Here is a 25030-nt window from a genome sequence, read left to right as displayed (position 1 = left end):
CCGCCCAGCGGCGCGCCCCCGCGGGGAGCGGAGGGCGGCGCCAAGCCGCGGAGCAGCGACAGCTGCTGTTACCGTCGGGACACGGGAACCGCTCCACGAAGCCCGGTGCAATTGCTTAAAGCTCAACAACCTACCTTCAAGATAAACCGCGAGGGAAGACTCAATGCCACGGTTAAAAAAAAGAAAAAAAAAGTTTGGCAATGGTGGCTTAGATATGTCTTTATCAGTAAGGGTAAAAGCAGCCTTCTTCCAGGAGGAAAAGCATTTCGTATTTGCACCTACACAACGCAGCTCTCATAGGTGTCCTGAAGCTCCAGGAGGGCGTATCATATAGAAAGAGAATATAGAGAATAAAAATGACTCCAGTAATACTAAGTTTGGCTCTTTCAAATGACCAGGGTGGACAGAGAGCAAGGAATCTGGAATATGCCTTGAGCTCAGAGAAATGAAGGCCAGTCAAGGTTGCCTAGAGGATTCTGGTTCATTTATTGAATACATGACAGATCAGACAGACAGTGTAAAATCACATGTATTATTTTTACTTTAAAAAAATTACAATAAATTACTGAATAATTAGTAAAAGCAGTTTTACTAATGGCTGCTCTCCGGAATACAGAACAGAGGAGGCAGGGAAGTAGGAAACATGTACCAGCCGTGAATACGTACAGAGACTGTCACAGAGGGGAGTTAACACTGATAGCACGCCGAGTAGTGTTAATGGGAACACCCGCCAGGGACGTGTTCTTCCCAGCCCGCACGCTCCACGCGCCAGCCCCCAGCTGCGGCAAGCCCTGCCTTCAGCGCGGGGTCTGCTCCGGCCAGGCGGTAACGGGGCTCTCGCTGTGGCCCTGCGACGCAGGCGCCTGGGTGCCGAGACAAACGCATCCGTGCGACCAGGATTCGTCCTACCGCTTGGTTTCTTCCGGTCTTCAGTTGATTTAAAAAGAGTAGTCACTCACTCTCCCAGTTATTTCATCTCTTTAACTGCAAAGAGATCTAGTCTTTTTAGGTTTCCCACAGCGGGCTGATGGCAGAGGGCCACGCTGCTTTGATGTCTTCCTCCTTAGGTGTAAATGCCCACCGATGTGTAGCCGTTTCTAAGAGAGTGTCCACCGCCGGGCTCTTGGTACAAGGGACATTCAGAAAGGACACACTGAACAGCTGCAGGTGGCACAGCACTCCTGCAAATCCTCCTGCCCCAAACGTTTGCAAGGGCCGAGGGCTCTGGAAATCTAGATACATATATTGATATTTGACTCATCAGAGCATTCTTAGGGGTCTTTCTAAAAATTGGACCCATCACTAGTCAGCAAAAATGTAGAATCAGCAAGAAACAATGAAATGTTTTCTGTATCGACGGGGAAAGTCGAGCAGACCGATGTGCCGCTGGCCTGCGATGCCGAGGAGCCGATTCACACATTTCCAGTTTAGGAACATACTCCCTCGTCACAAGCGTCATGACCCTATTGATTGACCTCGTATTACTTTTGCGCTGAAGTCAAGGAGCTTGCGGCTTCCCGGATAAACTAAAACCAATGGCTTTCAAAGAATTAGAAAAGCAAAAGCTAGAAAACAAGGGTTGTCTGAAAACTGTCTCCTGCATGTTGGAGGAGAAATAGAGTGACCATACACTATGAGAATGCCGAACCACATCTACCAGAAACCTGCAGATCTGAGAAACTTGTGTGTTTAGATCTAACGGTGCTGGCAGCAGTGGGGCACATATCTGCACTGTAGTTGCTGAGTCACAGAACAGCGCTGAGGAACTGAACAAGGCCATTCATCGGCCAGGGCCCTATAGCACTTTGATACACTGCATTAGCTCTCAGAACGGCAGCCAAAAGTGAAAATGGTTTCAAGCCAGGCTGCATCTGCTGTGCAAGTTGCCCAGGAACCTACAGCAAACAAGGGCAGGCAAGGAACAGTCACTGTCCGAAATAAAACTTAATTAAAAAGAAAGATAGCAAAAGGCAGACATGCATAATTTATGGTGGTAATTCTATATGACAGGGGCTATTAGGTTCTAATGGCTCTTGAGAATGTAATCTAATTCTTTCAGCCAGAGTAACCAAAAAAGCACCTACACAAAGTAGTCACTGTCAGAAGATCCTTATCCATTGGAATCTATTGTAATTGTGTAGTTACTGGTCTCTGATTAAACAAAAAAATACAAAATACCAAACCATCAAACCTGCCATCTGCCACGTTACCTCCCTGCTTTATCTCACAAGACAATTACTGCTTACTTGAGCTCACCCTGACACAGAGGACAGTTCATAGTCACTGGATGAACTGAACTGCCTCTCTACCTTCTTTTGATCTCTGATCTTTTGGAGGATATTGACCTTTTTCTCAAAGTAGTTTACAAGGGCTGTCTCTGTCAGCATGGATGCTAAGATCTGCTCAAAGGAGATAGACCAGTCTGTATCAATGGTACTGCCATACCTGGCAGCTGAACTACCGCCTTCGCAACCGACCAGGACTGTGTCATCTGCAATGTCTTCACACTGCAAGGAGCCTGTGCTGACCATGGAGTAGGAAGACATGGACATATCATCTTTGGTTTCATCATCTGATAGCAGCTGTAAAGGAGAGCCTTGTCCTTCCCCTGACCCATCTCCCAGAGTTTGGTTTTCCTGCTGAGTTTTCCCAGGCTGAGCATCTCCAGGGGTTTTGTCCTCATGGTCAGCTTGGGGTTGCTGCTCCACCGCTGAATTCTGACTCTGTTCAGATGTCGGTGACTCCTCTTCACTCACAGGATCTTGGGTATTGTGTGTTTTGCAGTCGTCAGACTTCTTCATGGGCCGGTTGGAGAATTTTTTTCCAACCTCCCCAATTCGCAGAAGGAGACTGGCTACAGTGGCGATTGCATGGTACAGCTCTTGCTCCACCGGGTCCTCACTGAACATGTTGTAAAGAGTCTTGCACAACTCTATGAATTGTTCCTTGGAAAGATAAAGACCAAAAATCATACTTCAGACTGCACAACAAAGTTACAGCAGTGGATGAAGCAACACGCGTATCTTGACTGACTCGTTTACTTGCCTCCCCACCAAGTGGCAACTTATTTTACCAAGTCAGAACAGTCCAAATTCAGGTAAATTGCTGTCTCTGGGGCAGAGGCTAAATTGAGACCCAGATGGCAATGTGATAGTGTTGGGTTTTTTTTCCCCGACTGACACACAGAACACTAACAGATTCACATCTGCAAAAACTGGAAGCTTTACTTCTGTCCTGCTACTCTTCTGTGGTCAGCTTCTAAGCACGCCCAAATTTTAGGAAAAGGTAGTCTGGGATGCAGAGAGAGTCAAATACGTTTGACTAGTAGAAACAAAGCAGTTTGGCAGCCAGATACATATCCACTCAGGAATTCAACACAACACTATGGAATCAGACGCTACTAAAACTCACCAAATCAGTACAGCAGGGGAGACTACTGGCAAGGACTGAGCATGCTGCCATAATGGCTGCTACATACTACTGAATTCTCTGCTAAGCTGTAAGTCGTCTAACTGGAAATCATTCACTTCTTACCTGGCTCATTTTGGGGAGATCCTTAATGGTTTCTTTCCTGGACTCTTTTTCTTTGGCCCATATTCTTAGGTAGTATCTATAGTCCTGTGGACTGGTACCTTTTTCCTCTGCAAGATAAGACCAAACCATTACTGCCACGTGGTTAGTGGTTTGAGACTTAAAAAGTGAATCCCATGTCAGAAAAAAACAGTCCTGGAAGCAAGTTTTATTGACAGTTTAGGAGAGGGTCTGTGAAGAAGGTTGTATGGCTTTCTGCTAGTTTATTTGGCATGACTCAGCAGAGCAAAAATTTTCACACTGCTTCATCAGCTTGACTTCTCATAAATGAATTCTATTAGCTGCTAACATTTGAAAATCATGTTTGGCAAGTTATGATTTTGGTATGTTAAAGAGTCAGAGCAGTAAAGGCATAAAAGAGACTTTTTTCCTGGCTAACATCCCACTGTACCTTTGCCCGTGAGGGACACTTCGAAAGGTTTCCTTGATACAGAGAAGGGACAATGAACGGTTGATACTATCAGAGAGACAAGACTAAAACATGGTAAAAAAGCCACATGTATTTATGATTGTGAAAATACCTTTTTCTTGACAGCTTTCATTTTTCCTTCCTTTGTCTTCTTGTGTTTCTAAAAACAATGGAATTATAAAAGAAACTGTCAGTTTTCAGCAATACAATGCATTGAGAACATAAGACAACTCAGGTCCAAAGAAACACCACATAAGAATATGTTCAGTAGAAGCTAGATCTCACACTCTCACATTATGTTTGGAGGAATGAATAGGACAGGATGGAAGCAGGAGAGTGACTGGATAAACCAGAAAAAAAAGAAGCTATGCTGAACTAGTGGGTGAGAAAAGTAGGTAGAAGGCAGAATGCTTAAGAGAAAGGTTGAAACACAGACATAAAAGACAACTAGGCAATGTGATCACTTAAACACAAAGTTTAGCGAGCCAAAACAAGACAAAAAATGCAAAAAAAACCCCAAAACCAAAAAAACTCCACAAGATGTAGCATTGCACCAAGGCAGGCTTGTGACACAAGGATAGGTGATAAGTTTCTACACTCACCATTATTCAACTAAGCTGATGTTTTGTGAGCTATCTGCAGAGTCTAACTTTAGGAATTTCACTTCTGGTTCCCTATATTGCCACTAGACTATATAGGAAGTCTTGGCTCATCTCAGACTGTTAAGTTAACCATCTAGCATCAAACAGAGCAAGTACTCCCTGTGTTTATTCACTCAGGTTTTTGGAGCATTATCCTAATTTGGCCAAACATTTAGCACAAATGACATTTTGACCTTCTCCTATCTGACAATCCCTAAAATTGTATTTTAACAAACACAGTAAATTAAAGTCTACTGATATTTTTACAGTGCAATGGCATGTATCTTTCTTTCTTTCAATTAGAAGACTGTGGAGGAGGCATAATGATAACATGAGAACCATCTACCTGGACCAGCAAGCCTAGCATCTCGCACACTCTGCTCTGAGCATGTTTTTCCACCCAGTCCCTAGGATGAGGCAAGTTCCACAAGGAGAGGCTGGACAAAAACTATTTTGGCCAAGGCTGAAACACAGTAGGTAGAGCAGACCAGGCACTGAAAGGTGTTTAATTCCTTACAGCATTTTGTTTACAGAGAGAATATCAGGAGAGAGGAGCTGTGGCAACAAATTCGCAGTATTTCAAGTAGTGCATTGGTGCTGGCAGATAGTATCAGCATTACGGCAGTGCTCAGTGTGTGCACATAACCCAGAGACTGACCTTGAGACTCACAGTGCAGGCAGAAATCCAGCTCTGAGACAAAAGGAGATACTGGAGCAGCAGAAAAACAGATTGAGGGGACAATATCCCAGATAAAACAGAAGAAAGGGCCATATAGAGATAGACACAAAGGAGGAAACAAAAACAAGAAAAGAGACAATGAGACTTGCATGAAAATCCCAAATCAAGAGGGGGACAGGGGCTGGTAAAAGCAGATACAGCACATTGCTCCTCCTCAGCAGTCTACGACTGTGCTTCAGAGCATGCTGTGTCCTGCATGGAAGGGGTGCTGAGCAGTTTAAACTCCAAACTTCTTTCCCATCATGCAACATTAAAAGCCAACCCAAAAACACTGGCAAATCTTAACATACTGCCACCAGGAGATTGTGCCTTGTGAAATTACCATTCGAAGCACATGGATTTATGCTGCAGCTCCTGCCTAAACTGAGGTAGGGGTAGAAAGTGTTGTATTACCTTCTGTTGTTACATCCTCTGTGAAATAACTTGTGGCCTCCAAAGCAGATTCTGTCTCCTCTGGGCTCAGAGCTGTACTTACAGAGAAAGAAATGTAAGCTATCTGAGCTAACTGAACTGCAGCATCACCCACTTCATTAGCAAAATTCATAAAGCATTCCTTTTCAATTGCACGTCAGCACAGACCACAATCAGTGGTAGCAGAACACGGAAGCAATCACTCACCGGGAGGCAGATGCAGTTTGTAAAGTACTTTGAGTTTTTCAGTGAGGTCACCATGATACATCCCACCTGCGAGGAAGAAGAAAAGGGTAAGAAAAATTTAGCATAAAGAATTATCCTCTGCCCACAGTCTCAAAACAGACCGAGTTTCCATGCAATGAGGAAACAGTAACTGCACACAGCTCTGTGCAGAAGCAGTAAAGAAATCCACAGCAAAGCCACATCATGTTAGTTTGCCTCCTATCCTCTCCTGAAATGTGATATTGTCTGGCAAAAAGGCATCTTTTGTTCTGCCAGAAGCTTCCTGTAAGGCTGTCACCCTCCCCTCACAACAATGCAAATGCTGCTATCTCCTTTTAGTTCTGTGTTCGGAAGAGGACAGAAACATGTTTTGTAATCTTCCAGCATCTCCTGAAACACCACTTACTCATCCCTGTAACAAACTCCTTGAAGTTAATGAGAGAATCTCTGTTTTCATCCAGAAGCCGGAACAGCCGCCCTGCTAGCACAGGTGTATGCGTGCCACAGGACCAGGGGGTCAAACTGATGAACAGGTCTTTGAACTGCTCCATGTCTATGCGATACTGCTCCAGGTAGGGCAAACTCTGATCTCGGCGGGCAGCTGCAGCACGATTATTCCCCCAGTAACAGCTCATCAGATACTTTGCCTTTGGAGGGAAAGAGTTAATAGGTCAAATTATACTGTAACACAACAACCTGCAAGAGTAGAGACTTTGTTACAACTACAAAATAGCACCCAGCAGGCAGAGAGGAGACATTTCAGGACACACTGTTTATCTCCCCATTATTAATAGTGTTACTTCATTACAAAATAGTATGAAATGAAGGAAGAGATAGGGATTTCATGAAAATCATAAAAAATAATTTTAAGGGAAAAATCCCAAAAAACATGATATTGGGTCTGAGCAAAATGAAACTCAGAGGCTTTACTGCAAAGAGTACATGCAGGTTTTGGAACTAAACTTCTCTTGCTGATTCTACAGCACACTGCAACTGAGTTTATAGTGACTCTGGTAAAGGTAGTTTGGTAACATCTTTTTAAAAAACATATCCACCGGCAAATAGAGGCAAAACACTTAAGTAATTTCGTCATAGTTACAGAGCAAGTCAATGGCAAACTTAAAAATAAAGATTAAGTTGCGTTCGATCCTAGCTCCTTAGTCTAAGTGTTATGTGACATTCCTTTCCACTGTCTCCAGGAACTCTTCCTGAATAAGTATCATTCAAAAGCTGTGAACGTGCTTTGGCCATCTTTGCCAAAAATAAAAATCAGGTAATAATAGAGCCAATCTCACTGACACCATATGTAACAGAGCCCCACATCTGTTTCTGATCAGTTGAATTAACAATCGAAATATAGTCATTATTTTCTTTCTGCTCATTTTGGTATTTGTTCTCTTTGTGTCAGAACACATTCTTACCAACTCTAGCTTCTTACCTTGAACACTACATACAGCTCTTCTAATTCTTCAATAGAGAAGCCAATGTCACTAGACACAGCTCGGACCTACAGTTAGGGAGAAAGTAAGAGTGGACAATTTATTTCAAAGCTGGACAAATTAAGTAGGACTTACTGAAAAATCAGTGTAACAGCGAAGAAAACAAGTGCAAGGAAATGTGACACAGGAGGAGAAAAAAATGTAACTGTTCTGATACCTCCAATTTCTATGGATTACAGGTCAGGAAGACAGTTTCTAGTCAAGCAGAAACGGCTGACATTTAGAGCAGCTAATAAAAAAATTACTGAGCTTACTTCCTGTTTTTGCAGGACTGAGAACAATATTTTCCCCCTCCTTTTTGTTTTTATCTTTGGAAGTTTGACTCAGATGCATTGAAAAACAAGAATGAAAGAAACAACTGGATGAGGTTCTCTACTCAGGATACAAGATAGTTGCAATAGATGTTGAAATGCCTCTTTGGCCCTGAACCCATCTACAAAATATCCCAACATTCCAGCAAACTCTCTAAATGGGAGGAAAGTAAATATCTGCCAGCTAGTTTTACTGAAAGATCGCAGGTGAGTAGTAAAACAGACACTGCCAGACAGGGGAAAATATTGAAAAGCCTGCAAGTAGTTTTTATTTTCCTCCATGCCAAATATCTCATTCGATCATGTCCTAGCACTTCGATCCATTTTATTAGATTAACAAGAACTATATTAAGGAGGAAACTGAAACTCCATTAACCTAGCCAGTAAATCTATTTTTCACATTATTTGCAATTCTTTAAGTCACTTTAAACTGGGTTTGCTACAGGGCAAACTTCCCAAATGCTTAAAGCAAAACATGTTACATTTAATATGCCATTTGGTAGCTCATTTAATCTGGGAGTCACCTACCACACTCTTCTTGGCTGTATCCTCCAGAGACTGGATCACTTTCAGTCTTTGTTTAAAACGCATTTGTTCAATATCATCTGCCTTCAGATTGCTAAATTTCTACAAGAAAAGGAGCAGACCAGGTCAGCATCATCTGCTAAAGACAGAACAACCCCTGTTCAATCACACAGCAAGTGTACTGTCCCCTCAGAGATGATCTAAAACCACTAGAAGCCTTTTATCAGTGGGAATAAGATGAGAAAAAAAAACTTCTGCCCTATTTCCCCTTCACCCATGTCCTGCAAGAGAATTCACTCAAAATTCATGTGAGAAATCCAACATCAGAAGTTTCTGAAGAACAGCTGAAAAAAAGCATCTGTCTGGAATGACAGAAATACAGATCCTGTAGTGTGGCAGAGACAAGGATTAGACAACTTTTTGTCCCTTCCAGACATGTATTTTCTGGAACTTGTATGAAATAAGCTACAAACACCAAAGTGTAACAGCCTTTTCTTCTATGGAACAGGTCAGGCAAGTAGGATGAATTTGATGACATTCTTTTAAAAAAAAGAAACCATGAACAGTCAGAGAAGGCAGATCTGAAGAAAGACCCGCCCCCCCCATCAAAATGGCCGCTGCATGACTATAAGCAGCTGGAAGGGGACAGGATGAAGAACAGCAGATAAAAAAAGAGAAATGAATCCACCTTTATTACAGTGTAGGAGAGGTGAGCTGTCAAATGCCAGCTGGCTTGTCTACATTCTTTCTGTCACTGAAATACATATTGCTTATGAGTGAAGAGTTTGTTCTCAGTATGAATAATGAGGTACACCCCCACCAGTGCTGAGGTATTTCAATAGCGCAGAACCCACTCTCAGGTCACCTTGCTATTATTATAGCACAGATCACAGAACAGGATTCCTGCAGACAGGTACTGGGGCACTTCCATGTTCCTGCAGTATACCTCTCAGGAAGTTTACTGTGAAATTCCTTCTCTGTCTCCCTAGCACTGACAATTACAGAATCACACAGAATCACAGAGTGGTTGAGGTTGGAAGGGACCTCAGGAGATGATCTAGTTGAACCCCCCTGCTCAGGCAGGGTCACCTAGAGCACGTTGCCCAGAATTGTGTCCAGACAGCTTTTGAATATCTCCAAGGATGTAGATTCCACAACCTCTCCGGGCAACCTGTTCCAGTGCTCAGTCATCCTCACAGTAAAGAAGTTTTTCCTCATGTTCAGACAGAGCTTCCTGTGTTTCAGTTTGTGTCCTACTGCTGGGCACCACTGAAGAGAGTCTGGCTCCATCCCCTTTACACCTTCCCTTCAGATACGTATACACAGTGATAAGATCTCTCAGTCTTCTCTTCTCCAGCCTGAACAGTCCCAGCTCTCTCAGCCTTTCTAATAGGAGAGATGCTCCAGTCCCTTCATCATCTTAGTAGCCCTCCACTAGACTTGCTCCAGCAGCTCCATCTCTCTCTTGCATTGGGGAGCCCAGAGCTGGACACCGGACTCCAGATGCAGCCTCACCAGGGCTGAGTAGAGGGGAAAGGTAACCTCCCTTGACCTGATGGCAACACTCTTCCTAATGCACCCCAGGACACCATTGGCCTTCTTGGCCACAGGGGCACATTGCTGGCCCACGGTCAACTTGTTATCCACCAGGACTCCCAGGTCCTTTGCAGAGCTGCTTTCTATCAGGTCTGCCCCCAGCCTGTACTGGTGCTCAAATATGAGTGGAGACTTTTTTGACAAAGCAGGAAGGAACCTCTGGCCTGTAGCTTTTACTAGTTTTCAGTTCTCATTTTAGTCTTTGCTGGGACTGGAGAGACTTGTTAGACTCTACTCATATTGAACAGGAGGATTAATGGCTTGAACCTGCACTCCTTAAACACCTCGGGCTATGAACACTGGTGAGGTCCTGGTTGCACAAGAAGTACAAAACTGGGCCTTAGGAGGCAAAAATCACTTGGGTAAAAACTAAGCCAGAACCTGACCTCATAGGATGTTTTGATGAGTTCAAAGATGTCTATTTCAAGCGGCGGGTCATCCCCACTTGTCAGTAAGGCATGCAAGTGGGGAATAGGTGGAGAGACGCTCTGTCTGTTAACTACATTGTCCAGATACCTGTAGTGAAAGAAAACAGAACAGAGATAGGACTCTGGGGTTAGTGTCAAGGAAAATAACATCCTAAACACATAATTCTCAACTCCTTTACATCGTTAATCTACACAGGTAGGAAAATTTAATTTTTCCCAGCTAACCTACAATGGTAGGTTCCACTCTTACTAGGTGGAAAGCAATGACAATTAAAAAGTGTGCCACTATCATTCAGCTACTTATAAGTAAGAGCAATGAATGGTACCTGCCCAGAATAGTCATGGCTTCACCTTCATCACAACACTGTAACAACTTCTCCATGTTGGCATCAAGTATGGCCAATGACACCTGCAAGATAAACTTGATGCCCTCATAGAAAAAACAGTCAACAATGACCACAGCACTCTCAAAGGGCATGACACTGAGAAAGAGAGTGAGAAACCAGGAAAGAGATATGGTGGAAATCACTCCCAGGTCCTGCATCTTTTCTGACAGCTGTGGAAGATACTCTCGTGTAAGCTCTTCAAAGATGCCTTGGTCCACTAATGCACCTGGAAGGAGAAACAAAAACAGTGGGAGAACTCAGATTTCTTGGTACCATGGTACTATGCCCAAATGACTCAATTATTAAACAAAGCAGTGCAAGTTCACTTTATTTTCATATCAACCTCTTGACATCAGAGTTAAAATTAACACGTTTGTTTATGTTTTTTCCCTGTTCTCAATAAAGACAGCATATACAGGGAGAGATACTATTGCTAAATTGGAGAGCATGCAGCAACTGAATCTCTCATTGATCTAAGCACTTTCCCTGAAAGGAGGAGTTGAGGATTACTGATCGTATGGCATTTACATGAAACCAGACTCTCTTTTCCAGACTGACTTTAAAAGCCCATGAAGTAGGACTTTCACAAACCTTTCTTCAGAGCCCATTCCAAAGATTTATTAAAAATAACCCAAAATTTTTCTTCTAGCTTCATCCCATTACTGCTGCTGATCCCTCCTGCTATCAATTTTAGTGAATTTATCTTTCTTGTTTGGCTTAGTAGCTTGTAGGATCTCTTCCTGCGTCTCCATCATGCACCTATACCTTTAGAGGATACCAACAGGCTCATGTTTCATTTTCTTTAAAATGCATCATATTTAATTCATTCTGAAGAAACACAATGTTCCTGAAAGATGCCAGTGGAACAGTAGTTGAAAAGTGAGGCTCCAGCATGAACTGGACAAAGACTCACCCACTACTCTTGTGTTGTAGTAATCTGGTAACATCCGCTCACATAAAGCCACTAGGAGCCAGAAAGCCTCTTCCTCATTGCAGTAGAGCAGCAGTACCGATGTCACAATGTTCATGGCCTACAAGCACGCAGAGTTCAACATACAGGCAGAGGAGAGAAATATGAAAACCCTCACATTATAGACCTGCTAAACTTAAAAAGCAGGAATACAGCTGCATAGTCATATGGGAGTGACGGTCAGATCTATTTCCAGCTTTTACTGTTATCTGAGTCACTGGGGGACCTTGAGTCAATCTACCTTCCTGTTTCTGTTCCTCTGTTTGAGAGACAGCAAATAACACAACTACTTTTAGTCAAGCACTTTCCTTAATAAATCTGATTATATTTAATTTTCAAAGTTTTCATAAAAAGCTGTCTAACAATGTCATCATAACAGAACAGAATGAGAACGTCTAATACTAGAACAATACAGAAAACAAATCTGAATTTCTACTGACTTGTTTCACAAACCAGTAACTGGATTCATTTTCAATATATTGACTATCTCTATCATCATTTATTCAATTTGATTGCTCATATTAAAAAAATAGAAAATGTCTTTTTGAACTAGGGAAGGAATAGCAAGGAAAACTAGTAAAACACTGTGTCATTACTCCTAACAGAAATGTGCAAGATATATTTAAATCCTGTATCCAAAGAATAATTAAGATCCTGCAACATTACCAGGTCTTTCCAACTCCCACACCACATGGACAACATTGAGGGAAAGCTTGAACTCAGCAAAAAACTGCAGAAAAGGTCCAAGTCAGGCACGGTCACAGTGTAGGGCTAAGCAGTCTAAGACTACTTTCTTACCTGACAGTACCCAATTGTTGGATTTCTGAATGCATAAGCTGTTAAGACTCTCCGGAGGGCAGCAATTCCCAGCTCATTCTGGAAGGCAGGATGTTCTGGCATGGAACGGTGCAGATCTCTCTCAATTTCCTCTGTAGCAAGATTGTATTTTCCCATTGACTTTTCCACAAGATCTGCATAGTATCCAGGATGAGTGACCATCTCATTCCAAGCTCCTGTAATGACAAATACTGTTTCACTTCTTGAGCTTTAGAATATAGACTTTCTGCCCACAGTTTCAGCAAAGAGGCAGCCAAGAAGCACTACGTGAACTCAACAATTACAAGTAGATATGAAAGTATAGGAACAAACTTATTGTTAAATCATCAGGTTACAGTCTAGGTCCCAAATACTGAAATCCAGACAACTAAGGCTATGCTCATAAATAGGTCATCTTAGAAAAGTGATCACTGCATTTTTGCGCAAAACTTCCCTGAAGCATCATTCGGATGGAGTTAGCTTTTTCCTCTGAAATGAGCTATGATTTATAACTTTTCCTCCAAGAAGTGCAGAAATCTTACTACTGCTAGCTGCCGAAGTATCCAGTACAATATCCCACCTGAGAAAAGGAGCCACAGCTCTCCACGAAGATTCTCTGGGATTCCTTTTTGCACCAGCTCCCTAGTCTTGGCTGTGCGATACATACACATCCCTCGCCCATATTCAAAGAAATGAATGTTCCAAGACTCTTCCTTCATCTTCTCCTTTGCCTTCACAGGAACAAATATGTCCATTTTAGGAGATTAAAGCATTTTTGTTTGTAGGACAGGTATTTTCAGAGTACTATGCTTCACAAAAGAAATGCACTGTGACATTTAAAGGCTTTGTTCTTCCTACTGCATAAAAGCATGTATGCTAATCTACACTGCTGTTCTGAACCACTTCTGACCTGCTTAAAATCAAGTCTTTAAAGGGGTAACATGGGCTGTGCAATGACATCACACTTCATCAATCTCTACATAAGTACAAGCAGAACCATAGTCTAAGATGATTTTTAACTAGGATGAAGAGATACTAATTCTCTGCTTCTTTGATCTAAAGAAAAGCAGTTCTTCACAGACATGAATTTACATCTCAGAAGCACAGTAATACTAATTTCTCAGCTCAAGTTTCTCAGGTGTCCCACTGCTGATAAAGTAAACTGATGTTCAGGTTACACCTACACAGCTCTATCACTGTGCCAGACACAGCAGTGATACTACAGGGGTGACAGAAGCTGGTAAAAAAAGCATTTTAAGAGTCTTAGAGTAGGGCAGGAAGTCTGCTACCTATTTCAAGTTAATATCTTTAATTGCTTTAAGTTAAAATATTACTTACCCCTTTGGGTCCCAGGAGCTCCTCAGAATTTCTTCTGAAGAGTTTGAGTAGCCCCTGGGAGGCTGTTGGCACTTCCCCTGCACAGAAGTTGACAGGCCGATTGTTGAGAGCAGATGTTGGGCTAACTGCAAGTGGGCTGCTGGAAGGCAACTCTGGCACTTCCTGGAGAACACAGACATTTACTGTGATAAAAAACGTAATGCACTTCTATTGTTGCACAATTAGTCATATATAACATATCTGTCAAAAACCAGATTGGATGCAGTTTGTAGAGCATAGGTGGCAACAGTTTTACTGATATTTTATTCATATCGTTCAAGAATTAGCCTAGTGTTTAAGCCTCTCTCTTCCATTGACTTTCAAGACAACTTATGCTACTATTAGCAGTGAACCAACAGGAAGAGTGCTTCGACTCCCTTCAGTCAGTTCAAGATTGTACACAAACCTAAGCAGCGATCTCACTGTGCAAATTACCCTCTAGGGAAGAATGGCAAAGCAACTGAGCTAATGAATAACAGAATGAGACACAAAGCATCTGAGCTCAGCCAGCCTCCATCCTCTGTTAATGGTCCAACAAAGAGACAGCATTTGCTGGCATACACAGTGTAAGGAGCATGGCTTTGAGAAAGTGCCAAATGCTCCTCCCAGCTATTTTCTCAGTACCTCACATCCAGGATCACCAACGCTGCACTTCCATTCCCTGTCGCTGCCACATGGTTTCTTGGATGGTGTTCTCTGCAAGAAATCAGAGATTCTCTGCACCAAGAAATCTCGGTCCTTCAGATTGGCAAAGAAGAAAGTCATTTTACTTCTGGTGCTGATGGACAGAGGGCTCGGCAAGACACTGGAACTATCTGCTTTCTCAACGATTGTCACCTAGAAGACAGATACAAGGGCCATTAGGATCTAGCAGATTCTCCATCACTGGTAAAGTACCGCACAAAGAATAGAAACACATAAAAGATAAGAAAGGACTGTGGTCTCAGTACAGAGCTAAAAGATCCTCACCTCCCTGAGAGGAATGATGAGATGACAGGCCTCCTCTGCCTTACTGGCAAAGCAGATGTAATTGTTGGAAACAAACATCTGGCCAGGAATGTGCATCTTGTTGAATGGTGTCCACAAGGTACAGTCTGTATGTCCATCCAGGCACTCATCCTTGGGCAGCCGGAAAGTGGCACGGTAGCATTCATTTTTGGCTCGAGCATCTAGGTCTCTGGGGAAAAGTAAAGAGTAAACCCCGCAGGCAGTTTACTTCTGACTTGAAAAACCCACTCAAACACTAACACAACTGTTCACTCCAACCACAACCTTCTGACTGTGCTGTGTACTCTTTACTACTCATTTCTGTAACTGAGATGCCATCCCCCATCTGGCTCCTCTTTCAGCCTTCAGATTTCAGACATGCTTCACTGGCAAGGCATGTCCTGCAATATAAGACAAAATACGCAAGTGCATCTCAGAACAGAAACCTAGGAAACTGAAATGTTACATCAGATTCTTAAACTGTCGAGAATAGTCCATAGGAGAAGGATTTATTGCAATACAAATGTATACTATTTTTGATAAATATTCAGCTTCAGACAAAGAGGCCAATGTCTATCTTCTTTCATACATTTTTCTACAGGATTTTCAACAGTTTCTGCTTGAAAATGCCTTTTGACAGTCTCAGGCCATATCTTCATGTGTGAGAAAGACATGAGGGTGCATGTGAATGCAATACCACTTCGGAATGGAAAAAAAAATAGGCAAAGGGTTAACGATTGACATAAGTATGCAGCCCCTTAAGGAAGAAAGCCCCAATTCTGACTGGGGCAACTGGGAGTCACAGAATGTAAACATTACATAATAGTGCAGATTTATTATTAGCATCCCTTCTTCTCTGTCCTCTGTTCTCACTGCTGGAAACACATACCTTTTTAGTGCAGAGATGTTCTTAAGAGGCTTCCTGGGCTTTGGGAGGGACTTGTCCTCTAGGAAGCTCTCATTATCCAACAGCTGCCGCATGGCAATGTTTGCCAGCTGCTCCATTAGCTTGAAGGTCTCATTGATATTGAGGAACATGGAAAAATAAAGCTCACTGTCCCTTGTGCTCACTTTAATGCACTCAGGGAACAACAGTGTTGCATTTTTTTCTAGCTGGGTTACATCCACCCATTGGATAACCAGTGTCACTGGAAAAAAAAGTTCAAAGAATCTGCTATTAAATTTGAGGCAAAACAACAAGCAACCAGAAAAGAAGCCCAAGCAGCAAGCAAGTTAGAGGTATTCCCTCTAATACAAGGACAATTCTTTTCTTCATACTTTTACTGGGCTCTCCAGAAACACTTGGGAATAATCTTTGGGACTCACTAGACTAGAAATAATGCAGTTCCAAAAGGAATATCTCCCAGTCAGTAAATGCTTTCAGTTACATTTACCTGAATTTTCATTCCATTCTTCCAGCAAGTTAGCTTTGCACCAAACAGTTCAGGTTTTGGAAATACTGGGGGAGTGTGTCCCAAACAAAACCCGAAACCAGAATATTGCTTGGTTCTTTAATCTAGGGGAAGTAAAACTTTCAGGTGTACTTGTATAACTTGAGAATCTAAACCACATTTTCAAAAATGACTCAGGCATTTAGTCTAAGCTTCACTGAAACACCCTGAGTTTCAAAATCTGAAAAGAGAGCTTTGACTTGCAAGTGAACACTTTACAAAGAATCTCAAGGAAGCTAGATAATGAGTATAAGGACTGATCTATGGATTATGTGCTGCAGCTCAAAGGATTCCTAAAGGGAAGAAAAAAAAAACCAGCTTAAAAAAAGTTCACATGAAAGATCAGCCACATCAAAAAGATCATGGAAAATGGCAGATGAACAACCAGCAAGCTGGTAACTCACCCTCTTTGCCGAGCAGGAAGGAGTAGAAACAGAGGTGATTGACAGTGAGGTACAGCCAGCCCTGCCTGGGTACACGTCCCTTCCAGTAGCTGCAAGAATAGTAATTGACCAACTTCTCCACCTCAGGCATCCCAAACTGCTTCCGCATCTTCAGTTCAGCCTCTTTGAATTTACCTGGATCCTCTTCACTCTGGGGCTGCTGATTCTTGTTCTCTTCAGCAATAATTCCCTGTAAGGACATGAGAGAGAGATGAGAAATGGAAGGGAATATGCCTGCTGACAGAAATAATACACAGGAAAAGGTCACAGAAGCAAACCTCAAGACAGAAAGAAGGAACATGTCATGGCAGTTATCATTTCTTCTGTCAAGTTAGAGAAACTGTAAAGACATTTAGAAAGGGCAGTGAGATAGTCTGGGAGCCTGCTAGTTGATCTACTCTTGAACACATGCGGCTAGTGTTCGTGTTTAGCATTTGACCGAGTTTCTCCCAGCTGGTCTGGTAACACTCTGTATGCCCTGAAGGGAAAACTGAAGTCTGCTTTCACTTGTGACCAAGCTTCTCCAACAGGAAGATGATCATTTGCCAGGAAGTGCAGAACACTGCAGTTTGTCAGATCTTGACTGGCCAGAAGGAAAAACAAATGACCACAATATCACTCTCCCCTACACACACACAAACATGCACACACACGCAAAGAATCCAACAGGATTACTGGGAAAGGAAAGTTTCTCAGAGTCACAATCATGACTGCTGACCTTATATTTTCTCTGTGTTATGTTAACTAGTCACTCATATTTGTGATGTTCTAGATATTGCGAAAAAAACGGTTATTCTTCAGTTACCCAGCAACAGTATGGATCTGATTAAGAGGAGGAAGGCAGCTGCAATTTTTGATACGTACATTTTCAGAGCTCTTCTAGTCACAAATCTCTGATAAGGACAGAGTTCATGGCAACATTCTGCCAGTTTTGTACTTCTTACCAAGTAAAGTTTTATTCCTGTCCCCATTTTCTTAAAGAGTCAAATTAAACAAATAATATGCAGAAAAAGAAGCTGCCTGATAGTATTGATGACCAAACCAGTATACAGACCAAGGCCTTTCTTTCAAGCTCATTACCAGCTCATTACCTTTATAATAAATCTGTCTAAAGGAAGGCCCAAACTGCTTGAAACAGTTTCAGATCCACCTTATTTAGTCCACTTTATATACTGGTTTTACAAGTAGATATACAATTGCAGCCTCAAATTGCTACTGTTCCATAAAAAACTGCATAGATAAAGGTTTCTACCCTGGAGAATTTATGGGCTGTGAATCTGAAGTGTGTTAACTGCACAATGAGCAGAAATGCTCATCTGAATCCAAACTCTGTGGAAGTTAGGACACAGTTCCTTTACATCCTAGTTGGCTTCTAGACCAGCATGGGAGCACAAGTACTTTGCTTGCAAACTAGAATTACCTCTCCCAGATTTGTTGCTAGATCAACCCTAATGTAACATTTTCTCTGTATATAATCTGCAAGGATTTCAGAGAAGCATTGTATTTTAACAAGTTACCATTCTAAGCAGGCTGTTCTTTGAGATTTACTTCTTACAATCATTTGTCCTGTGTGATGGCCATAATGTGACACTGATAATACTGTATGTGCTTCATGACAATTCCAAATGAATATACGTCTGAAAAGGGAGCAGAGAGAAGTTTTGCTACGGAGCTCTTGCTCCCTCCTTCCCAAGGGTGAAAAAAATCTTAATACCACCTCCCCATTCTTTCTCAGGATCTGGAAGTCCTTCGGAGAAACATGTCCCTTACATGTATCTTGCCCTTCACAAATGTGGTGATATCTTCTTCATTATCAAAGATGGAGAGAGTCTGCAGTAAGTTATTCTCCAGCCATTCCCAATGTTTTGTGATCTCTTTACGAGACGATCCTAATTGAGGGGATGAAAGAGGAAGGGGAGAGCAAAGAAAAAAGAAATTAGAACAAGATTTTCTTTTTTTTCTCTCTCGATTCACAGCAGGAAACTAATAAATATAACCACCAAACATTCATCAGGACTAAAATGCACCAAATGTATACGTCAAGCATATTTTATGTACTGAGCACTATGATTTTAATGAAATGTCTCTACTGCCGCTGCAGATAATCAGCGCACTACCAACAGATCATCCTATTTGCCAGCATGCGGCAAGCACAGCTTTTTCTGGACAATAAGTATCCTTATCTTCCAGATAAGAAGTATTCTTTTAATTTGTTCATATGCTAGAATAAAAATAATGAACTTGCAGAAGAACCTTGAAATTTCAGTCTAACTGAAGTTCTTTTATACCTACACAGAGGTTCCAAATTCTGTGTGCAATTTTCAGCAGACAGAATACAATTCCAAATCAAAAAGGAAACAAAACAGTCACATGTCAGAGGCTATGCTGTTTGCCATCTTAAAAAAAAAAAAAAAAAGCCTCAGCAAAACCTTATACTGAAGTCTTCTTCAGCCATGCAGCCCACAAGAGCACACAAAGGAAAAGCTTCATGGTATAACCAATTTAAGAAACTTTTGTACAGGAAGTTGTCTCAGTTAACAACTTTTGTTCTCCTAATTATTTCAGAGATCTGTGTTTACTAAAAGATTTCTTCCTTTCTGCTAATGACTATCACTACATTCTCTTGAAGGCAGAAAAAATAGAAAGGGAAGAAGAAAAAAAAGCAATTGAATTTTTTAAGCAAGATAATAAACATCATTAAATGCAGACAAAAAATAAAGCTGTTTAAATGCAAGTTTAAGACATTTGCAAGTTTCTGTCTCTGCCAAATTCCCATATTCAACTTCTGAAGTTTCATGCAAAAGCAACAGGATATCTAAAAATGTTAACTTGAATACTTGCAGTTAGCGACAGCATCCCTCCCATTACTCAGTTTCTCTGCAAGAACGTTAGACCCTTCAGTGTGGCTAATGAGGGAAAAGAAGATAGCAGCACGTAACACAAGCAGTTCCCTAAAGCTAATATTCTACCCGGCTTTCGTAAGAGGCAGCTTCAGCAATGAAATAGCCTTCACACAGTTGTAGTTGGATACCTAACCACAAAAACCGAGCCTTGTTCATCTGTGGTTTCATAAGCAAAAATAACTCCAGGACCTGAAACCAAAAACTAGAAAAAAATAAGCTGTCTCATCTCAAAGGATTACAGGACTACGGATTTGAGTTTCTGCGTACAGACCAATGGATTAGAAAACAAATATTCTTTCTTTTGCCTCTGTGTATAAGCATACTTGAAGCCTATTCTAGCCACCTGACAATGTTTTTGAAGCATAAATGATTTTGGATAATGTTAAATGGCTTGTTTTAGGGGCACTGAAGTATCACAGGATGCTTTGGCCTTGGAAAACACAGGTCCAGCAGCAGTGGCAGGGGAATAAATCCTGTTTTCTGGTTTGTTTCACAAGCTGTACTTCTTGCCAAGTGACAGCAGACAAATTAGTAAAAGAAGTCAAGCTTCAATAATTGAGGACTTCTGATGAATAATGTTAGAATCACAGACAGAAAGGAGTAAAACTGCAATTTCTACAAAGAGAGTTGTAAGAACAAAGTGCTGAAGGTAGAAGCTGCTGGCATAACCAGAACTCTGCCCACTAGTATTTACACATGATAAAACTGCAAATACATTATATGCATTTTTCAACTAGAGAACCATGTACACTTTTATCACTTTAAATTAACACCGGTATTTTGCTTTGACATTCAAATGAGCACATGGTATGACTAAAAAAAATACTTTGCATGAAGATAGATATATCTATTTTAGTATAATAATGTATTGAACTCCATGCAGTTGCTATAAATCCCATCTCATTCTACCATGCTGCATTACTTAAAAGTAACCAGGATATTGAGGATATTAACTAAGACACTGTTGAAATTGTACACGTTCCTTGAATGTCAAGGTATTACAAAATTTCAAATTTGCATATGTGACCACTGAACATTCTCCTTCTTTCTATTCAGTTTCTTGCCTGCCATTTTATTTTCCTGCTCTCTGCCTCCTCCTTCCTCAAAAGGAAAGCTGAGTTTCTCTGAAACACACAGCAGTTTCTAAACTTCTGCAGAATTTAAGCAGCTCTGCAAGGGAGGATATTGTGTTGGTTGCCGGGGCACAAGACGGGAACAGGGAAAACAAGACACCAACATCTATGGGCTTAGGAAATGATTACTTCATGCTCAGATTTTACTTCTCAACCACAGAGTGAGAAGTAGAGATTCTTACTATATACCAAGTCAGTCTAACAAATAGCGCCTGAACATATTTTTCTCTTCAGCAACCAGCAAGACTTAAAGCCTTAATCAAAATTCACTGCCAGGTATTAGCAGGTTGTACTACAATACAGCAATCTTTGTCATCCAGTTTTAGTCTCTGATTTATCTCACTTTGACACTGCAAACACATATTCCTTGGAAGAAAGAAAGAATTTGTAACATCTGCAGAAATTTAAGCTCTTACAGAGTCTAAAGTTCATAATCTACAATTTGAACAATATTGAGGAGTTCTGTCATTTTTGGCACCTTGTGCTGCCCCAACCAAATACTGAAGCAAGGCACATTGCCTCACCAAAAGCCCTGGGAAGCTTCCTGACCAGTCACAGAAAACCTCTAAGTGGGATAACTGTTCGTTAGAAGAAAGGAAACAATACTATAACACAAATGCAAACCTTGACAACAGTCACATCAATACCTACCACATGCTACTGCCCAGTACACTTGAGAGTCCTGAGTCTGGTGCAGAATACGGTACGGGGCAACTCTGGCACTGGAATCCAAAACCACATCTAGCGTTCCCACAAGGAGGCCTAGGAAGCAGAGATTTAGAAATTAATACAATGCAATACCAAATAAAGGAGTTGGGTTAAGCAAAAAAAAATGTCATTGACACAACAGAAAAATGCCGAGGGTCAAATTATGTACCCCGTGATGGAAGAACAATGGTGCCTGGTCTGGAAAATGGAGACACACATACAGTTATTGCAAGCAAATGACCTATAAACTAGCCATAGTCAATCCCACTGTTAATGGCCAAAATGTAGATTGCAATTACATGTCTTCTAAATCTCATTATAATCCACTGCCTTCCTAGGAGAGTTCTGTAATAGAAGTGAAATGTATTTTTCTCTGGGAGGTCTGGACATATTGGAGATGCAGTTAAAGTGGGAAGCGTTCCAATTAACTTTATCTGAAAACCATAAAAAAAAGTTGTTTAGAACAGAGCTTTGTCCCCAGCATGGACAATATTCCCATAAGTCTCTAAGGTCCTTCATCACTGTATCTAAATGACTGTAACACGAATATGAAGTCTCTAGAGTTTCCATCTTTCTGTTACTAATAGTGTAGAGAATTTTCTCTGCTGTATCTTTCAGCATGCCCTATGCAAACAGCAAGTAAGATAACTCATCCAAAATGGAATCAGGTAGTTGTACAAAATTTGGCACTCCCAGGTTTCAATACATTTCTAAAAGTATTTTGATTAAAAAAAGAAAGCAGAGAACCAAAACTTCATAATGCAGAAGTAAAACAATTTTTTTTGATATTACATTAAATAAAAAGGTGGGCGCTTCCAGAACTACTTAATGACAGCCACCAGACTTTGTAAAGCAAATCCATTTATTTCTATGGTTAAGTCTATTTACTAGCTAATCCAAATGTTTAAGATGATACTTTGCTGTTTTTCTAGACAATGCATTACAAACACCTTTAATACAAATTAATTTTGCAAGGCCCTCGTGTTTTTAATGTTTTCTAGCATTAGAGCTTGGGGAGGGAGCATGGTTGCTACTCCGGACTGTTGCTCAGGAGACCCAGGCTCAATTCCCAGCTCGCTCTCCTGTTTATGCTTTGACAAAGTCTGAGCAAATTGTTCTCATCTGTACCTCATTCGTTACCTGAATGAAACATGCTTTTTCCTCCCCTTTCTCTCTCTTGGCTATCAACTTGCAAGTAACAGATACGACTGAACCTAACGTCGAGGGATGCACATGTATATATAGCAAACTCATCCACAGAATGTCTTCATGGGGTTTGGTCACCCCTAAACAAACGTGTGTGTGTGTGTCCAGCACAACAGAAATCTCAGTTTTGGCTACAGACTTCTTGTGTGTGGTTGTAGGCAGAATACAGATTAAATGTGATTCTGAATGCTTTCTGTAACAATACCTAATATGTCACATATTGACATATAAACCAGAAGAAAGACAAACTTAAAAAATTGAGTATGACAGCATTTAAACATCCTTCCAGCTTGGCTGCATGTTCTTCTAACTCCAAAACATGAACCTGCAGTTGCACAGCTCCCTTAGAGAGGCCCTGGGGCTCCGAACACGCAGGGGCTCCAAGGAAGACCTGCTCATCGAGTTAAACCTCTGCTCAAGAACCGAACCAGCTCAGAGCTCCAGGCACTTAAGAACAGTTCGGTTTAAATGTTTAATCTTCCAGAAGAGCATCGGGTGTCACTTCCTCCTCTAAAAACCTGGGAAATTGCAGAAGACGTTTATATATTTATACACGCAGTTACTCAAGCTATGTAAAGCAGCGTACTTCAAAATCGTTTCAAATATCGTGAAAAGAAGAACTGTGGGGTGAGGCCGTTTGTCTGTCTGTGGGTGTGTGTGTGGGGGGGGGTTACACGGCGCTTCGGCCGCGCTGAGGCTCCCCGTAACGGTTTCTGTCACCAGACCCGACGGGAGCCGCCAGCAGCGGCGGCGCCCCGCTCCCACCCCCCCGCGAGCAGGAGGCCTCGGCAACGCGAAACGCTCCCGCCGCGGCGCAACGGCCCGGCGCGGCCCGGCCCGGCCTGGCCCCGCTCCGCCGGCGCGGCCTGGCCCCGCGGAGGCAGCGCAGCCACCGCCCGCCGCACCGGGCCTCCGCCGCCAGGCCGGGGGAGCCCCCCGCCCCCCTCCCCGCGCCGCCGCCGCGCCTCACCGGTGAGGCCGCCCCCCTTGCCGTGCCCCCGGCGGCGCTGCAGCAGGAAGAAGGGGTTGGCCCGCTCCGTGACCCACAGCGCGCCGGCCAGCAGCACCTCCTCGGGCCCCAGCCACATCGCGGCGCGGCGCGGAGGCCCGGCCGGGCGCCGAGGCGAGGCCGGCGCAGGGGGAGCGGCCGCGCCGACGGGTCACGGGGCCGCGCCGCCGCCGCGGCGCCCTCTAGCGGCCCGGACGCCTCACGGCAGCGGTGGGCGGCGCCCGCTCCGTGGCGCAGCGGCGAGGGCTCCCGCTTGGCAGCGCGGAGTCCACGGGTTCGAGTCCCCCGCCGCCAAGCTGGCCGCGGTGGTGCTGGTTGGCTTGGTGCGGCCGCGCCGCGGCGTCGCTGAATCGCGACGTGACCGGCAGCGCGAAAGGGCGAAGCCTCCCCGCCTGTATTTCCTCAGGACCAGCCCTGCTAGAGGGCCCTTCCCTATCGCTGCGTCCCTTTTCTTGCGCCCCACGTCTACGCCCGGCCACAGCCGCCCCGTCGCCCCGGGGGAACGGATGGACCGCAGCGAAGCGCTGGTTTTGTTCTAACGGCCTCCAGAGCGGTGCCCTGCAGCCGCCGGCAGCGTGAGAAACAAATACGGACAAACCACCGTCCTGGCAAGCGCTTGATGCGAGGGAGTAGTCCAGACCTCACATTTTGTGCAAAAAGCAGTTAGATTAATCGCGAAGCATTGAATACCTCTGCGGCTGCTAACAGGTGAGGATGGCACAGGCTCCCGGCTTCGGGCAGAGCGTCCCGTGGAGCGAGGGCGGCCCATGCAGCCGCCGACCTTTCGAGGAGGGGTGTCAGGAGAAGGGTCTTTGCGGGAATTTGGTTTGCTCTCCAAGCGCGTGCAATAAAAAGGACCTATTTTTCCTTTTCCGTGGGATGGCTTTTCTCAGAAACGGCCTCCGAGGCGCCCAGCCCCTTCCTCGGTTTCAGCTGCGGCGAGCGCCCGGGAGCCTCCTTGGCAGAGGCAGGGCCCAGCCAGCCTCCCGCCGGAGCGGCCTGGCTTTCGGGGTAGCAGGTGCTGCCGGGAAATCAGAGATTTTCTTGAAATGGGGGAAATGCAAAAATGGCTGCGCTCTGGGTATTCTGGGGCTTGGATCTATAGCCAAAGGGAAAATACACTAGCAAAACCATCAGTTGTTTGCCAGTGACACTTTATTACCCTCCCAGCACCTACCGCCCTGGCAGCCGGTGCTGCGGCGGAGGTTGCTAAAGCTCCGGTGAAGGACGCAGCACAACCGCGGCAGTGCAGCATCCGTCCCGTGC

General features: G+C 43.3%; 1 protein-coding gene across 3 annotated transcripts; it reads right to left on the bottom strand.

Annotated features, from left to right (window-relative positions):
• Window positions 1–462: 462 nt before the first annotated feature.
• On the bottom strand, window positions 463–23953 carry TBC1D9B (TBC1 domain family member 9B). Of its 3 annotated transcripts, XM_064521054.1 has the most exons (22): window positions 23726–23953; window positions 21493–21603; window positions 18576–18694; window positions 16767–16995; window positions 15801–16059; window positions 14894–15101; window positions 14549–14761; window positions 13886–14047; window positions 13128–13278; window positions 12530–12744; window positions 11675–11792; window positions 10702–10987; window positions 10334–10463; window positions 8355–8453; window positions 7455–7523; window positions 6423–6663; window positions 5999–6064; window positions 5774–5845; window positions 5300–5350; window positions 4113–4160; window positions 3535–3641; window positions 463–2945 (listed from the first exon to the last, which is right to left on the bottom strand). In XM_064521054.1, the coding sequence occupies exons 1-22, from the start codon at window positions 23841–23843 to the stop codon at window positions 2253–2255; spliced, it is 3765 nt and encodes a 1254-aa protein (XP_064377124.1). In that variant the 5' UTR covers window positions 23844–23953; the 3' UTR covers window positions 463–2252. The 3 variants fall into 3 exon arrangements, with proteins under 3 accessions (XP_064377124.1, XP_064377125.1, XP_064377126.1); XM_064521055.1 differs by lacking the exon at window positions 5300–5350; XM_064521056.1 differs by lacking the exons at window positions 21493–21603; window positions 23726–23953 and adding an exon at window positions 18323–18442 and having other exon boundaries at window positions 18576–18695.
• Window positions 23954–25030: the final 1077 nt, after the last annotated feature.

Source organism: Dromaius novaehollandiae, chromosome 15, assembly GCF_036370855.1.
Source record: "Dromaius novaehollandiae isolate bDroNov1 chromosome 15, bDroNov1.hap1, whole genome shotgun sequence".
Classification (NCBI taxonomy): Eukaryota; Metazoa; Chordata; class Aves; order Casuariiformes; family Dromaiidae; genus Dromaius; species Dromaius novaehollandiae.
Note: the sequence above shows the minus strand (reverse complement) of the source record. Positions and strands in the feature narration are given on the sequence as shown.

Bases quoted from the DNA above. Each gene is read 5' to 3' on its own strand.
- TBC1D9B (XM_064521054.1), bottom strand. From the start codon at position 23,843: ATGTGGCTGGGGCCCGAGGAGGTGCTGCTGGCCGGCGCGCTGTGGGTC. The intron at 6,664-7,454 runs GTAAGAAGCTAG...TTCCCTCCAAAG, and splicing joins AGCTGTATGTAGTGTTCAAG to GCAAAGTATCTGATGAGCTG. The intron at 4,161-5,299 runs GTCAGTCTCTGG...CATTGTTTTTAG, and splicing joins CCTGCACTGTGAGTCTCAAG to AAACACAAGAAGACAAAGGA.